General features: G+C 41.2%; 1 protein-coding gene across 4 annotated transcripts in view; it reads right to left on the bottom strand.

Annotated features, from left to right (window-relative positions):
• Positions 1 to 17,413, bottom strand: part of llgl2 (LLGL scribble cell polarity complex component 2) — a 144,400-nt gene that overhangs the window by 42,092 nt on the left and 84,895 nt on the right. For all 4 annotated transcript variants that reach the window (XM_078570640.1, XM_078570639.1, XM_078570642.1 and 1 more), the window contains 6 exons: positions 6,477 to 6,595; positions 5,534 to 5,692; positions 3,555 to 3,717; positions 3,332 to 3,464; positions 2,846 to 2,900; positions 704 to 858 (listed from right to left, as the gene is read on the bottom strand). In XM_078570640.1, coding sequence (XP_078426766.1) covers positions 704 to 858; positions 2,846 to 2,900; positions 3,332 to 3,464; positions 3,555 to 3,717; positions 5,534 to 5,692; positions 6,477 to 6,595 — 784 coding nt within the window. The remainder of the gene's footprint in view (positions 1 to 703; positions 859 to 2,845; positions 2,901 to 3,331; positions 3,465 to 3,554; positions 3,718 to 5,533; positions 5,693 to 6,476; positions 6,596 to 17,413) is intronic.

Here is a 17,413-nt window from a genome sequence, read left to right as displayed (position 1 = left end):
ACTGCAGCTCCTTGAGTCTGTGGGACTTGACCTAAAATGTTATAATCAATAAATCAATAATTAACCAGCCAAACTGAACATATACGGTGAATTTTAATCACAGGAAGTATGATGGATGAGCTACAGGGTGATAACAGTAAACAATTTCCTGTGAGGAAGTGTTAATAGCTGTAGTTACCTCATCAAATGTCAAACTAATTTTAAGCTTTTGCAGTAGAATGTAAGTAGGAACCCTCATGACAACACAAATTGCCACGTTTGGTTGTAAGGCTTATAATTAGTTGGACATGTACTTAGTTTAATCTTAAAGTCACATGTGAATGTCGTCAAGTGTCCCCATTAAACTCTCCCAGGGCAGGTACAGCACAGGTTAGATACAGAATAAAACTCCCTCTGCACTGTCCCATCGAACACTCCCAGATACAGAAACATTTAAGTTATGAATATTTAAGTTCCTGTAGGAAATTGTGCTGGGAGCCTGATCCTTATGTTTCAGTTACTCGCTGAAGAGTAGAGTTTCTACACCCACTGTCCATTCATATGTTGCTGTTGAGAAACCATTTAACAAACAGGAAAGACAAAGCAGGAACATGCAGCACACCAGCTTAATCACATTATGGACCAAGTTAGTGGACAAGGATTCCCCCCCACCCTGCCCCCCAAGACCATGTATAAAAAAGGACAGACAGCTAACACCATTTACCTGATTCAGATTCACCCTCATCAACAACAAAGAAGTCAATGACTCGGGAGGTGAAGTCAAATGCAATCTGCTTGGAGCCGTGTAGGACAGAGATACAATGCCGGTCGCCATAGCTGGCCCGAGGCATCCCTCCTTTGAAGATAATGAACGGAGTCCTGCAGAAAGAGAGCATTCCACCTCTGGTATGAATCTAGTCCGGCTCTACAGACAGTTTGATGATACTAAGGCAGTCCCAAAGACTATTGCGCCACAGAATTCAGAATAAAAACCAACACGCAGAACAACCACATCAGCCCTCCACCCTCCTTTGTCCCTTAGCCAATTTTGTACCCAGGCTTCTAATGTCTCTTTAATCCCATGGGCTTCAATTTTGCCAACAAGTCTTAAATGATACTTTACCAAACACCTTTTGAAAGTCCACATACACAATATTAACTCTGTAATTTCAAAGGACTCGATCAAGTTAGTCAAACACGATTTGACTTCAACAAACCAATACTGTCTTTCATTTACTAGCTCCTACTTTTCCAAATGCCGATTAATTTTGTCCCAGATTATTGTCTCTAAATGCCTCACCCGCCATCTAAGTTTGGATAACTAGCCTTTAGTTGTCAGGTTTACCCTCTCTCCCCATCCTTTTTTTTAAGCAGGAGTGGAACAGTTGCAATCCTCCAGTGCTCTGGCACCTCTCCCTTCTCCAAGGAGGATTATGGCCAAAACCTCCACAATTTCTATGCTTAGTTGCCTCAGTAAACTACACAATGCTTCTCTTCCAGACGGAGTGACTTTTCCGCTGAGGGCTGCCAACTCAATCCATTATCCTCTTTATTTTATCCTATTCAATATCATTACTGCTTCTTCCTTTACTACTACATTGGACGTCTTCATTAGAGAAGAGGATGCTGCCAAAATACTCATTTAGTACCTTAGCCATGTCCTCTGCCTCCAAGAGCTCCTTTCTGGTTCCTAACCAGCCTCAATCTTCTTTGACTGCCTTTCCAATATTTTTGTGTTTATAAAAGACTCTGGGTTCCCTTTTATGTTAGCCAATAATATATTCTCATTGTGTCCCTCATTTGTTTTTCAAATATCCTTGGTATTTTTTATATTCAGCTTAGTTCTCTACCGTACTATGCACCTAACAATGGTCATAAGTGCTCTTTTCGTCTTAGTTTCACCTCCACATCTTGCGTCTACCTTTGCTGCACGACCCCCATGCCAACCATAGGAATGTGTGTACTCTGTATCAGAACTCTCTCCAATTTCAAGGCCTCCCATTGTTCAATTACTGTTTTGTTGACCAATTTTTGATTCCAATCCATCTGGGCCAGATGCCTTTACAGCTCACTGAAGTTAGCCCTCCTCCAATTAAGTACTTTAATGCTAAACTGTCCCGTGCCCTTTTCCATAATTATAGTGAAGCCATTGATATTGTGATTACTGTTCCCCAAATGCTCCCCCACTGAAACATGAACCACTTGTCCCACTTTATCCTGGAGAACTAGATCCAACACTGTGTCCTTCCAGTGAGGCTGGAAACAAGCTAATCAAGAAAATTCTCTCGCATACATTCAGGAATTCCCCCCCTCTTTGTCTTTTAATGTTATCATCCCATTCTCCTTAGGATAAGTGAAGTCCCCATTATCACCACTTCAGTTCTTGCAACTTCCTGTAATTTGCCCCTTCATCACTCCCATTATTTGGTGGCCTGTAGTAAATAGCCAGCCAGTGGTCCTCTATTCTTCCTAAATTATAGCCAAAGGGATTTTGTCTTTGATCCTTCAAAGCCCAATGATTAATATTGCCAACTCCCATTTTTCCCTTTTCGGAATCTTGTAGCCAGGAATATTAAGTTTTCAATCCTTCCTTTCTTTGATCCATATCTCTGCTGCCACAATACCACAGCCTAGTGTGGCAGCTTGTGTCAGTTGCTCACTTATTTACCATATTCTAACCACACAATACTGCATTAATGTACATGCTCAACAAACCTTCCTAGACAGCCTTGTATTCCTGCCCCCGGCTTCTATCCCCCAGCTGATCCTTCCTATTCCTGAACTATTGGCCTTTCCCAGTCTTCTGCATGCAAGCACAAAGTCATTTGCTGCACTAAACTTGATCAACAGCAGCACAGTGACTTACCTTTGCTTGGTTGTGAGCCAAAGAATCTTTGGAATTGCTTTGCAAGGGAAGGGACCTGTGGACAAGGAGATAAAAAGCTTAGTAACAGAGATCTGAAGTCCAGAGATCACACGGAGCTCAATATCTTTTTCTGCTCCTGTACATCCCTGCGACATGTACCGAAAGCCAGATACCATTTAGGAAATTAGCTCTAATTTCTTATTCACGTTCATCTCCAGCAGTAGCAAAGCAATTCTTCTAGTCGTTTGCGTTTCCTCCGTCTCTCATCCTCTGCCCCGGTCTGTGCTGAGTTAGCAGATTGCAGTCAGGTGGTAATGAACTGGACAAGTTATTTATTTAAAAGGAGGGCAAAGTGCACAGAAGATGCAGCAAATTTGTTAACCTTCAGGGATCCTGCGCACTAAGCTTTCCAATTCATATTTTTAGAAAAAGCCTCCCTGTTGGCGTTTCAGTGCAAGCGACATTGTTTCGCAGGATCATACTGACCATAAGGCACTTTGTTTTCTAGAGGCTGTGGTAATCGGTCATCATTTGATATAGGCCATTGACAGTAACTGCCATCACTGTGGGAGCTGATAATCTGTCGCCCATCCCTCTGCCAGGTCACACTCTCCAATTGCTGTGAATGAAAACAGACACAGCATTACCAAACGCTTAAAGGGCTCCCCAGTTACATCCACATCCCAAGAATGGATTAAAAAGACTGTACCAGATCTCCCAGAAAGTGGTGTGTTGCTTGGCTAGCCTGTAAATCCCACAATATGATAAGGCCTCTGCTATATCCAATCAGAATCTGTTGGGGGTTTCTTGGATTCTCCTGCAAGGCCTCCACAGATCCCAGTGAGCGTCGACTCCTATAATCATCAGGCACTCTGAGGGAAGAACAGAAATGGGTTACTTTTCACTTCAAATTTGTTCTCTTCTCACCAGCCTCCATTCAACTTACCCCTGGACTGTAATCACAGTCTGTCAATGAGAAGGGAGGCGGGGGCAGAGACAACCAAACCAAGAGGGGTCTGAAGAGCAAACTGGAGGAGGGCCTATAAAGAATGGTGGGGAGTATGTGAGACATCCAGACAGCTCATTAAGGATTCTGGGCAGGGACATCACTGACCGTTAGAACAAGACTCAATAACCAGCATGTGTAACAAGGTGGCAATTGACAGGTCTTCCAATGCCAATGATCGATCAAACCTCTGTTTTGATGCTAAAAACGTGGACCCAGATACAACTATTCAGTAACCTCAGCAATCTTCAACATCATGGCAGCTGACAATTGACCAATACAGCTTCTCAACTGATTCCAATGGAAATCCATTTAAAAATAAACTAATCCCATTTGTCACAGTCACATAGGATGTCATTTGTGACTTTGATAAGAGCCGTTTCAGTATGGTGGCAGGGGCAGAGGCCTGATTGGAGGGATTCAAACATGGAGTTGTGGGAAAAGATCACAACAGATTTGGAAGTTGACAGCAGGTTCAAGAATTTGAGAAGAATGGGAGGTTATAGATGGGGTGTAGTTTGCAAGAGCAGAGGGGCTAAAGGTCAGGATTTTTTTTTAAACAGGAGTGTGCTGATGACAGATTTGAGGGAGGGGAAACAGGGTCATGAGTTTTGCAGGAATAGGGCAGAGGGAGCAGGTGGTAGCTCTCATGGGCTAGGTGAGCTCAGGGGGCTTGCAGGGAGATAGGAGAGAAATGAGAGAATGATGAGAGTTGAGATAGACTGGAGAAGCTGGGGTTCTCCTTAGAACAGAGTGTTAATGCTGCAAACGCTGTGACAATTTAGTGCATGCTTTAGTAATTAATAGCAACTGATGCTAATTGGGGAAGGTTAGGGCACATATATAAGAACCAGTTGGAAGGGGAAAGTAGTCTGCACTGAGTTTATTTACAAAACCCAGTATAACATATGCTGAAGACAGACTGGCTCCAGCATCTTCCTTTACCAGACGGATGCTCAACGGAGTGACATAAAGAAAGCCAAGAGGAGATTTCATAGAGGTATTTAAGATCATGAAGGATTTAGAGTAACTAAACAGAAACTCTGTTTCCTGTGGCTGAAGGAATCAATAACCAGATGCACAGATTTAAGGTGATTGGCAAAAGAACCTGGGGCTAAATGAGGAACATGTGGTTTGGATTTGGAAATCACTGCCTGGTGGAGAGGTGGATACAGATTCAAAAAAGAATGGAGGTGTCAGCTGTGGCTCAGTTCATAGCATCCTCGCCTTTGAATCAGAGGGTTGTGGGTTCGTGTCCCACTCCCGGAAACCAAGAACTGTGATTGTACTCGAAAGAGTTGCAATCTGTGACTGTTGATAACTCGAAAGAGTTTCAAAAAAGAATTGGATTAATACTTGAAGGAAGAAAGGAGAAAAAAAGAACTAAAGCAACAGAGGTGCAAGTGAATGAGAAAGAGAAAGATTGGAAAACTTGAATTGTATCTTGGCAAAAATCACGTGGCGATACTGGGACCAAACTTCACCCCCAGCACCAACATCCTTCAATTATTCAAAAGGAAAAGAAAACAGTAGTAATAAATAAGGAAGTGGGGTAATGAATAACAGCTCCTCCTGTCCAATACCATCTGTATAAAGGTCATCAGATTATAATCTATAGTAATAATAAAGCAGGTGGCAGTGGTAGGCTCAGGTTGAAGCATGTTAATGAACAGAAGCCTTACTTCTGTAGAACAGCTTCCTGACTGATGGTTCTCTCTTCCTGCTCGCTGAAGGATGGCTGTTCGACCACAAACACACAGCCGCCTTCTGTCCCCAGGAACAACACATCACCAGGCGAATGAGGGAGCACCACTGTTATGGTAGTGACACTTGGCGGAGCACTGTAAACAGGAAACAAGCAGGTCACAGGGGGTATCAGTTGATTGAGAACAGCAAGATCGAGAAACCAGAACTCTGCACCGTGTAAAGTTATTGAGTCAAATAAATGACAATTATACAATGCACACTTGCCCTGCTCAAACAGCTCTACGTGGCCTCTCGAGCAGCGTACAACTGGAGTGGAAATGGAAGAAATCCTGCTCGCACGTTCATCATCTTCTGAATGGATGCAGAACCAACACAGACCTCCTGCTCCTGACAGCCAGGGATACTCTGGGCCTTAGAGCAAGGTCTGTAGCATCGCTTCACACTCATGACAACAGTGTGTGTAACTGATCCCACTTGGTACTGTACGACTTCACTAGATCAGATAACAGTGGACAGCAGAAGCACTGGATAACCTGTTCGTTCTCAAGGTGAATTTTGCTGGATTGTAACATTCTGAAACCTATTAAACTCCCTGAGCCATCAATTAGAGTCACAGCAATTTCTGACAATCCCAACATTAGACTGTATTCAGTGCCCTGTGTGAGCCCTTGTGACCATAATGCGCCTTATTTAGTGAATATCAGTATATCTAATGTTCTGCTATTCTATTTAGTTATGGTTGTAATCTGTCCTAGTTGAACAGAGAATAAACACTGATCATGTGACAGCCTGCAAGCCAAAAGAAAAGCAAACATTAAAAAACTCACTCGCTCAATAAATCTAAAACCGCTGGTGCGCATCCCCCACAATTTTGGACAGTGCAAACCTCACTCGGGCCAAGCCGGTTTAAAATCTTACCCGGGCTGCCCTCGTAGATCGAAACGAGATTCCTCCTTTAGGACACTCAGTCCATCTGGGCTTTTCCTCAGCTTCCATAAATGCAGACTGTTGTCATCCAAGAGCGTCACCAGCTGACCCTGCAACAGAGATACCCCACATTCTATAGAATATGTTCATTCAGAATCCACCAGCTCAAAAGGAAGTCAAGCTGGCAATTTGGTACAATCTGCTACTTTCCTACCACGAGACTCCTGAACCATTGAAGCTCAGAAGAAGCAGCACGAGGAACAGCATAGCTTCGAATTAAACACCTTACAACCTGGAGTTCAATAACTTCAGATCATAACTTATGCTCTCATTTTTTTCCAGGAGATTAGCAGTGGCCAATAATTTTGCTTTTGCTACTTACATTTTCTCTTATGTTTCTTCATTTGTCCCATTACCATCTCCTTTTGTCATTTACTCTCTCCTGCCAGTCCTAATCACTCTATCGAAGACTTTCCCAATTGTTCTTTCCTTTCCTCTCTTTCGCTGCCCCTACACTTACTTAAATCTTGCTACATCGTTAACTCTTCCAATTCTGATGGAAGGTCACCAACTTGAAACGTTAACTTTGTTTCTCTTTCCAACAATTGTGCCTGATCTGCGTATTTCCAGCATTTTGTTTTTATTTCTGAGTCTCTAAGGCCTGTCCTCCTTTGCCAGATTTTCACGCTTCCCCTCTCCAATTGAGCTGACTGGCTTCAACAATTCACACATTCCCCGCATGTCACACATGCCTTTTATTTAACTACATTTCTCTCATCTGCTCTTTTGTCTCAAGTCATTATCAGTTCCAAAAGTCAACCATTGCTTGTCCTCCATCCAATACATTGAACACTTTATTCTGCTGCTCCATGTGACTCCTCAGTCATCGAATGTACAGTACAGAAACAGGTCATACTGCCAAACAGCTCCACACGGTTCCTAGAATCACAGAATGTTACACTCAAAGCTGCCACCCAGCCGTCATGCCTGTGCTAGTAGAGTTATCCAATTCATCCCACTCCTCTGCTCTTTCCCCACAGCCCTGTAATTTTTTGCCCTTCAATCTTTGATCCAATTCCCTTTTCAGTGTTATTGAATTTGCTTCCAGCACCCTATTCCAGATCACAAATTGAATGCAACTACATTTCTCCTCACGTCACGTCTGCTTCTTTCCCAATCACCTTAAATCTGCATTCTCTGGTTACCCATGCTCCTGCCACTGGAAACAAGTAACTCTTAATTTATCCTGTCAAAACCTTTCATGATTTTGAACACTACTAGTAAATCTCCTCTTAATCTTCTCGCTCCAAGGAGAGCAACCCTAGGCTGAGCACCCAGTCCACATAACTGAAGTCCCTCATCCATTCTACCATTCCAGTAAATCTCTGCATCTTATCCAAGGCCTTGACATCCTTTCTTATAGTGTGGTGCCCCAGAACTGAACAAAATACTCAAGCTGAGGCCTAACCAGTGATTTACAGAAGTTCTTCAGAACTTCCTTGCTTTTGTATTCTATTCCTATTAACAAGGCCAAGGATCCCATATAATTTAAGAGCCTTCTCAACTTGCCCTACTCCTTCAAAGACCACACCCCAGGTCTCTCTGATCCTGCACCCCTTTAAATTTGTACCATTTTGTTCATATTGCCTCTCATTCTTCCCATCAAAATGCATCACTTCATTCTTTTCTGTGTTAAATTCCATCAGCCATGTGTCTGTCCATTTCACTAGCCCTCCTGAAGTCTGCTACTATCCTCCTCATTGTTCACTACATTTGAGTTTTGTATCATTTGCAAACTTTGTCATTACATTGTGTATATGCAAGTCCAGGTTATTAACGTATGTATGAATGAAAAAGAGAGAGACATGCTGAGAAAGCTTTTTGTCTTACACAAGATGTCTCTTTTCAGCAATACCCAACTTCTGTCTACCAAGCAACTATTATTAACATATATTAAAAAGAGCAGTGCTCCAAATACTGCTCCCCATCCCCCCTACCAGGAACATCACTGCATACTTCCTTTTGGCTTTAAGAAATCTGCACTGCCTTCCATTTATTAATCCATGCTTTTCCAAATGCCAATTATTTTCATCCTAGATTATCGTCTCAAAAAAGCTTCCCCACCACCAATGTTAGGAAGACTGGTCTGTATTACCAGGTTTCTCTCTTTTCTAAAAAGGAGAACAACATTTGAAATTAAAACAGAAAATGCCAGAAATACTCAGCAGATCTGGTAGCACCTGTGGAGAGATGAACAGAGTTAACATTTCAGTTCTGTGACCCTTCATTAGAATTGAAAAAAGTTAGAATTGTTAGAAGTTTTGAGCAAGTGAAAGTGGATAGTTAAGAAAAAGAACAAAGGGGAAGGCCTGTGACAGGGTAGAAGGCAGGATTGCTTAGATTACAAAAGGGTTGTTGGTGTAAGGTTAAAGAGAGAGTGGGGAGCAATAAAAGTTGTGTCTAGAGGAGGTGTGAATGGCAGAATGAAGACTAGCTACCATCCAAAGGCAAAAATAAGAGAAAAATGAGCGTAAAACAAAAACCTGCAAAAAAAGGGTAAACAAAAGGAAGGCAGAGGATATAGTCTGAAATTGTTGAACCTGTCATTTTAATTATCTACCTTGCTGTTATGCTGACCCCTCTATCCTTGGCCTCCTGCAAGGTTCCAGTGAAGCTTAACACAAGCTCGAGGAACAGCATCTTATCTTTCAATTAGACACTTATAGCCTTCTAGACTCAACACTGAGTTCAGCAACTAAAGACCATAATCTCTGCATCCGTTTCATTTCCTCTAACTTTGCAGGATTTGGTTTTACTCTCGTTTTTGCTTTCCATTGGCAGCTGTTCATTATTCTGCCATTCACACCTCCTCTAGACACATCTTTTGTTTCTTTACTTGTCCCATTACTAGTTCTTTGGTCTCTCCTGTCTTCCACCTTATCAGACCTTCACTTTCGTCCTTTTTCACTTGCTTCAATTCTTACTTTTCCCAGTTCTGATGAAAGGTCACAACCTGAAACATTAACCCTGATTCTCTCTCCACAAATACTGCCTGATCTGCTGAGTATTTCCAGCATTTTCTGTTTTTATTTCAGATTCCAGCATCTGTAGCATTTTGCTTTTGTATACTTCTAGTCCTCTAGTACCACCCTGATATTCAAAAGAGTTTTAGAAAATTTATGATATGGCAGGTGGTATTTATCAGGCTGACCAAATCCACAAGGGAAACTTGGCCACGCTATCACAACGATTTTGCAATTTCTATTTACTACGCGAAGGCTTGTGCACTGAAGTCAGACGTAATGAGTCCACTTGTTTTATCTCTACCTTCACCCCACCCCCACTAGAGCTATCTGTACCTTGCTCGTCCTGCTTTCTACCCTTAATTAGCACATTCCTTAGATAATATCACCACCTTCAACACCTCTTTGTCCTTTTGTATGTGACATCGTTTGATTATCTCCACCTATCACTGGCCCTCTATCCAGCTCTACCTGTCCCACCCCCCCCCCCCACTTAAACCAGCTTATATTTCACCTCTCTTCTATTTTTACTTAGTTCTGTTGAAGGGTCGTTCGGACTCGAAACGTTAACTGTGTTCTTCTCCGCAGATGCTGCCAGACCTGCTGAGTTTTTTAAGGTATTTTTGTTTTTGTAATGAGTCCACTATCACTTTTAGAAATTTTAAGATTAAATGAAAACATTCATTAACAAAGGAAAAAAAAACTTAAAACACACTCAAGATTTCAGTTACACCGTTATAACAGTTCCCCAAATTTCTACTTAAAGGGAATGTGTAGTTGGGAGTCTGGTTAAGGCAAGTTCAAATAGATTCCAAATTTATAAAGTCACCCAGCAGTATTACCACAAGCACCCACCGGACAATGGAATTCCAAAGGCTTTTAACACAACTTTGGTCACTGGAACACCAAACTTCTTCAGGGTAGTTAAAGGTTCCCCCCCTCTACCCACCCCCCACCAAGCCTGTTTCACATAGTCACCTTTCAAGATCTCACATGACCACACCTTACACAGCCTTCCATCCTTCTTTAAATTTATTTCTCCCTTTTTGATCAGTAAATCCCATTTTTTCCACTTGTCTTTAGAAATTACTTTTCCCAGAATATAACAAACTTTCATGTTCTCATTATGGCCAGCACTTCAGGGGGGAAAAAAAATCAACGTAATAACCTTGCCTTATTTATCCTGCCAGTTGTAAACATTTTCCATGTCCCTTTGCAAATCAAACACTTCCCCACTTATCTAAAAATGCAAATTTAATTCACACCGTATCTGTTGACCTCAGCCTATCTCTACTCATCTCCATTTCAAATGCCTGTTTTACACCTCACTTCTTTGATAATTTAAACCTTGCAGCCTACCCGTCTCCAGTTTAATTAAATTAGCCACACACACGGAACCACACACACACATACACACAAGCCTGCTTTTAAGTATCCCACAGTAATATTAGGAACAATATGACAGCTCCTTGACAAATTGTAGCTAGAACCTCTGCAATTTCCACCCTTACTTCCCTCAGTAAATTATGATGCATTCCATATAGACTGGATGCTTTCTCCGCTTTAGGGAGTCAGCATTTTAAGTACCTCTGCTTTGTCTATTTTTATCCTATCTGATATTACTGCCTCCTTCTTCACTGCTAGTGACAGCATCCTCTTCTCTTGTGAAGATAGATGCAAAGTACTCAGTTAGTATCTCAGGCATGTCCTCTGCCTCTATAATACGGTCTCCTTTTTGTCCCTAATGGGCTCCATGCTTCCTTAGACTATTTGACTTTTACTATTTGCATGTTTCCCACCTGATTTCATCTAACCCCATCAACATAACCTTCTATTCCTATGCCCTCATCTATTCCTTGTAGTAGTGAGTTCCACATTCTCACCACTCTCAGGGTATTGCAAGTATGGTACTGCAAGGTTCCTTAATATATTTCTCTGCTTTTCAATTCTACGTCCTCGAGAAATGAACCCAAGTGCTTTATTCACATTTTCATGGCCTTGTTAACCTTGTGATTTGTGTATCTGTATCCTGAGATCCCTCTGCTCCTCTACTCCATTTAGATTCTTATTTTCCAAGGAGTCTGTGACCTCCTTATTCATCCTAAGTGTAACACCTCACCCTTGACTATATCAACATTAATTTACTTTTCACATACCTGTTCTTCAAATTTATTAACTTCTTACATTTTGTCCTAAGTCTTCTTCGGTATTTACTCTTTCCTCCCAAATTGGTATCACCCGCAAATTTTGAAATTATACTTCCAATTCGAGTCTAAATAGTGTATGTAACTGGGCAACAGTGGCTCTAGCACCAATCCTTGTGGAACATCACTTCCCATCATTTGTCAGTCGGAGTAACTTCTTTTATCTACTACTGTTTTGTTGCCAGTTAACTATTATACTACAATTCATTGTATGACTCCACATGTATTGACCTTAGTTGTGAACTCTAGAAAATCCAAGATTATTATATCCACTGCATTCACTCCCTCTAAAAATATACTTTCAATTCAAATAATTAAATTTATAATGTTGACAGCAAACCCAGATGTGTCCATTAAATCATATTTGTTTTGTTCTAAAAATTTAGAACAATTTCAGGGCATTTTGTCAGTAAAAGTACGATTAAAAATAGAAGTTGACAAAACCTAAATGATTGCGAAATGCCAATATAATGTGACCATGAAAGCAGCCATACCCCTACATCATGGGCAGCTGTTTATTACTTCATTCGCTAAGTACCAAATGTCCACAGGCCATGCTGTAAGTTCAAGAATTGTAGAAGGTGATGACATCGAGGCATTGGGAATTGTGCAACATGAAATAAACAAAGGCCTGTGGCTTCTGTCACCAGAGTGGACACTATGCAATTTACTGTTCAATGTCACATACAAATCAGTCCGTTGGTAGGAAGGACGAAATTTTAAAAATCCCAGAAAGCAGGCAGGGATTTCAACAACAACTTATATTTATATAGTACCTTTAATGTAATGAAACATCACAAGGCACTCACAAGAGCATTATAAAACAAAGTATGATACCAAGCCACATAAGGAGACATTCAGTCAGATGACCAATGGCCTGATCAAAGAGGTAGGTTTTAAGGAGTGTCTTAAAAGGAGTCTTAAAGCCATTGCAGAGAAATGGAAAGAGGGAACTCCAGAGCTTAGGGCCAAGGCAACTGAAGGCACGGCCACCAATGGTGGAGCAATTATAATTTCCAGTGGTTGGTCCCGTTCTCCACTAACTTCAGCGCAAGACTGGAGAGTCATTTTTTTGGTCGTTATGATGACTAGGGTTGCCAATTTGGGCTGGAAATATTCAAGGAGATATCGGTGGAAGTGATGTCATGGAAAGCTGGTGGCAAGGTGAGAGTGAGCGAATTGCTTCACTGGCCCAATTTCTCATCCACCCTGCCATCTCATCCCACTTCCCTTGGCCACTCTCCCAGACTCAGTTTTTGGGCATTTATTTCTCTTTCTGCTTCTCCTTTCTCTCCTCCGCAACAACCACCTGGGGGACTTTCAAATGTTTAATACTGGCTTCAAACACGAGTTGTGTTGAATGCCCCAAGATTAGAAGAAAACAAATAAAGCAACACTTTCACTATTAACTCAGTCAACAGAGTGTATCAAATTTGACAACTGCAACTGATGAGAAATTCTCCCTCTGAGGGTCAGAGTCTTTGGAACTTTTTGTGGAAGCAGATTCTTTGAATACTTTTAAGGCAGAGGTAGACATATTCTTGATAAGCAAGGGGGTTAAAGGTTATCAGGGGTAGGCAGGAATGTGGATTTGAGGTTACAATCAGATCAGCCATGATCTTATTGAATGTTGGAGCAGGATCAAGGGGCCTAGTGGCCTACTCCCCTCCTAATTTGCATGTTCGTATGATGTGATGCTAAACTTTTTAAAAAGTCTTCTTACTGCCCTCCCAATTCAATGATATGAATAATTTAACCAGCACCTTTAATTGGCAGACAGATCTCAGCATGGATACAGCAAGCTCTGTCTGTCTATTATGCCTCTGAAGATCTACTCTTGGAGGTGTGTTTGAAATGTTGATTTTTAACTGTTTTAATCTATTTAATACATTTATCAATCTGATTTTCTAAGCACCGAGTGGAGTGAATTATATTGTTTTAGAAATGTGTGTCTTTCTCAATCAACTCAGATTTAAGCTTATGTCATCAATTTGATCGATTATTTCCAGTGACAGGTACAAGGAGGAGTAAAGGTGCCTTTTAAAATCTCCTGGGTTGCTTTTAAAAGCCACTGGGAGATTGATGGCAAATCAGGTAGACTCCTGGCCATTCTGGGATGGTTGACAATCCTAATGACAACTAGGGTGGGACCAGCTACGTGGAAATTTCAGGGTGATTCTTGAGATTGTTGAGCAGATGTACAGGTTCCTCAAGCACCAAGAAAGTGGGTAAGATAGTTGGGGGTGGGGGTGGTGGGGTGGAGAGAGGGGGAGTTATATAGGCATGAACGACCAATACAAAGTACTTCCCTCCCAGGCTGCTAGCATCAGTGTCCAAGATTGATCCTGAGAGTTGGCAGACTACCAGCCAATCCCAGAGGTTTGGTAAGCCAGGGATTGAGGCAATGCGTATTCAAGGAGGACACGAAGCAGGAAGTATTCAGTTGGGGAAATCTTGTGGTGGATTTACAAAATGTACATAAACTTATCCTCCTGTCCACTCTTCCTCAGTCAGAACACACTGATGGACACCGAACAATCAACATTGCTGCATGGTGCTTGAGCCCAAGAGCGCTGCTGAGACCTTGTAACTTTGAAATCTTCCTTCACTGGCACTAACTTTGCTGGTATTACAGGGACTCGTTACTTTGGAGTAGGAGGTTGCCCAAAGTAGGGAGGAGGAAGAGGGGAAGCATAATGTGATAATTGGACAGGATTCAATGGTTAGGTGGACAGATCACATCCATCTTAAGTCCTGGTCCCAGGGTGAGGGACACCTCAAACTGGCTTAAAGAGTACTGGAGAGGAGGACAGGATCCAGTTATGGCCCATGTTGGAAGTAGTAGTAGAGTGAAGAGTAGGCAAGAGTTCCTGTTTGAAGAATGTCAGAAACTAGGAGCTAAATTAAAGAATGGGACCTGAACGGGGACATGACAACATAAAACTACAAGAAAAAGTTTGTAAAAAGCAAAAAATAGCATAGACCCTAGCGACTTGGAAAAGAGCAGCTAAAACCTACAAAAAGGGCATATGAAAAGCATTTACAAGAATTAAAATCAACATTAATAATGCCTTTACATTAGGAAAGAGGTGGTAAAAATTAAAAACAAAAAATGCTGGAAAAAACTCAGCAGGTCTGCCAGCATCTGTGGAGAGAAAGACAGAGGTAACGTTTCGAGTCCGTATGACTCTTCTTCAGAGCTAAAGAGAAGTAAAAATGTGGTGAAATTTATACTGTTTAAGTGGGGCGGAGCAGGTGAAGTTGGATAGCTCCGACAGTATTTTGCTTTATCTTAGTGGTAAAAATCAATTTGGGCCCCTTGAAACCTGATAAGATACTGTCAAGGAAAAGAAGAAAATGGCGAACATGTTGAATAACTACTTTGCATCAGTATTTACAGTAGCGGAAGAGGTCAGCATGTCAGACATTCAAAGGAAACTAATACTGAATCAGGGATAGGGAGTCGCCAAAACGAACATGAGGATGACAACACTAATTAAGAAAACAATTGCATTAAAGAATGACAAACCTGCAGGAATAGATGGTTTCCATCCGAGGGTTTTAAAGGAAGTAGAGTCAAACATTGCAGATGTCCTAACTATAATGTTCCAAAGTTTTCGATTTGGGAATTGCACCTTTAGATTGGAAAATTATGCTAATTAAGAAAAGAGAGAGGGGAACAGCCGGGAAGTACTGACCAGTTAGCCTAATATCTCTTACTGGGAAATTACTAGAGTCTATAGTTTAGGATAGGGTGACTGAACACCTTGAAAACTTCCAGCTGATCAGAGAGAATCAGCATAGATTTGTAAAGGTTAGGTCACGCCTGACGAATCTGTTTGAATTTTTGGAAGAGGTGACTAAAGTAGTAGACATGGGAATGGCTATGGATGTTATTTATTTGGACTTCCAGAAAGTAGTTAATAAAGTTCCCCATCAGACATCATTAGTTGAAATTAAAACTCATGGAACTGACAGCAAATTATTGACCTGGCTGGGAAATTGGCTGAACATCAGGAGACAAAGTAAGTATAATGGGCAGGTCCTCTAATTGACAGGATGTAAGAATGTATGTTGGGGCCTCAGCTATTCAACATATTTATTCACAACTTAGCTGATGAAACAGAAAGTCACATATCCAAATTTTCTGATGACAAAGATAAACTGCATTGCAAACAGGGTAGATGAAAGCATAATCTACTAACACCTCTTTAATTTTAAGTGAATGAGCAAAATTGTGGCAAATGAATTTCAAAGTAGGCAATCCTGAGATCATACACTTTGGGCCCAAAAAAGGATAGAAGGGGGTAATTTCTAAATCTGTAACCTCATAGTCCACTATATCCACCACTCTACCATTGCCATCAAGCTAGGGGGTCAGTTCTGGTTCAATAAGGAGTGTAGGAGAGCATGTCAAGAACAGCACCTAAAAATGTAGGAGGTGCCAACCTGGTGAAGCTAGTACTCAGGACTACATCATGATAAACAGCAGAAGCAATATGCTATAGACAGAACCAAGCAATCGCACAATTAACTGATCAGATCAAAACTCTGCAGTTCCACCACATCCAATTGTGAATATAGGTGGACAATTAAACAACTATCTGGAAGAGGAGGCTCCAAAAAACATCCCCATCCTCAACGATGCGGGAATCCAACAAGTCAGTGTAAAAGAAGCATTTGTAACCATCTTCATCCAGAAGTGCCAAGTGGCCTCCTCCTGAGGTCCCCACCATTATAGATGCCAGTCTTCAGAAAATTCAATTTACTCCATGTGATATCAAAAAATGGCTGGATGGCATTGGATACTGCAAAGGCTATGGGCCCTGACAACATTCCAGCAATACTACTGAAGACTTGTGCTCCTGTCATGAAGCTATTAATGTATATAATATTTTGGGAAATATTTTTCTTTTAAAATAGAGGTTTAGTCTGCGGGTGTCTTAATTAGATTAAAGCCAGCTAGTCTGGGTGCTTTGATATGTACTAGTTTGATATGTAAACAGAGAGGTAGAGTGTATTTGCATTTTTTGAATAGAGCTTCAAGAAGTGGGGTGAAAACTTGACGCCTTTCTGGCAGTTACCAAGCAATATGTTTATATCACTAATAAAATTGGTACGATGAATGGGGTTTCATTGTTAAAAGGTAAAGTTCAAAGAGACTGGTGAGACAATGAGAATTTGAATTCAATCAGTGGTGGTAGGTATAACTTCAGTAGTTTTCGGGTGTGCAGAGCTGAAGCAATGTGAGATCAAAAGGCAGCTGTAAGCCTCCAACTGGCTCCACATTGAGCCTCATTGAATTCGTAAGGTGAAAATGCTTTGCCTGGTGTTTGGTTAAGTCTATTTGTTGCTGTTGTCTTAATGGAGATTAGTTTGGGAATTTGTTAAAAGTTATGATAGTAGTAATTTGTAGCCATGTGTACATATATTTTAAACTTGTGTAATTAACAAAATGTTTCATTTAGTTTAATGTAAAGCCTCGAGAACTAGTGGTCTGATTCCTGAGTTTAGAGTCGCATCTCAAACATAACACTTAAAATTATCGGTTATGACACTTGTTTAAAGTTTCTCTCTGGGAATTTTAAATAACTCCGCTTTACCAACTGCATCGGTCATAACAGCTCCATAACTAACCACACCCCTAGTTAAGCTGTTCCAGTACAGCCTCTAGACGACATCTACCTGGCAATGTGGAAAA

This window comes from Cetorhinus maximus, chromosome 24 (assembly GCF_964194155.1).
Source record: "Cetorhinus maximus chromosome 24, sCetMax3.hap1.1, whole genome shotgun sequence".
NCBI classification, from domain to species: Eukaryota; Metazoa; Chordata; class Chondrichthyes; order Lamniformes; family Cetorhinidae; genus Cetorhinus; species Cetorhinus maximus.
Note: the sequence above shows the minus strand (reverse complement) of the source record. Positions and strands in the feature narration are given on the sequence as shown.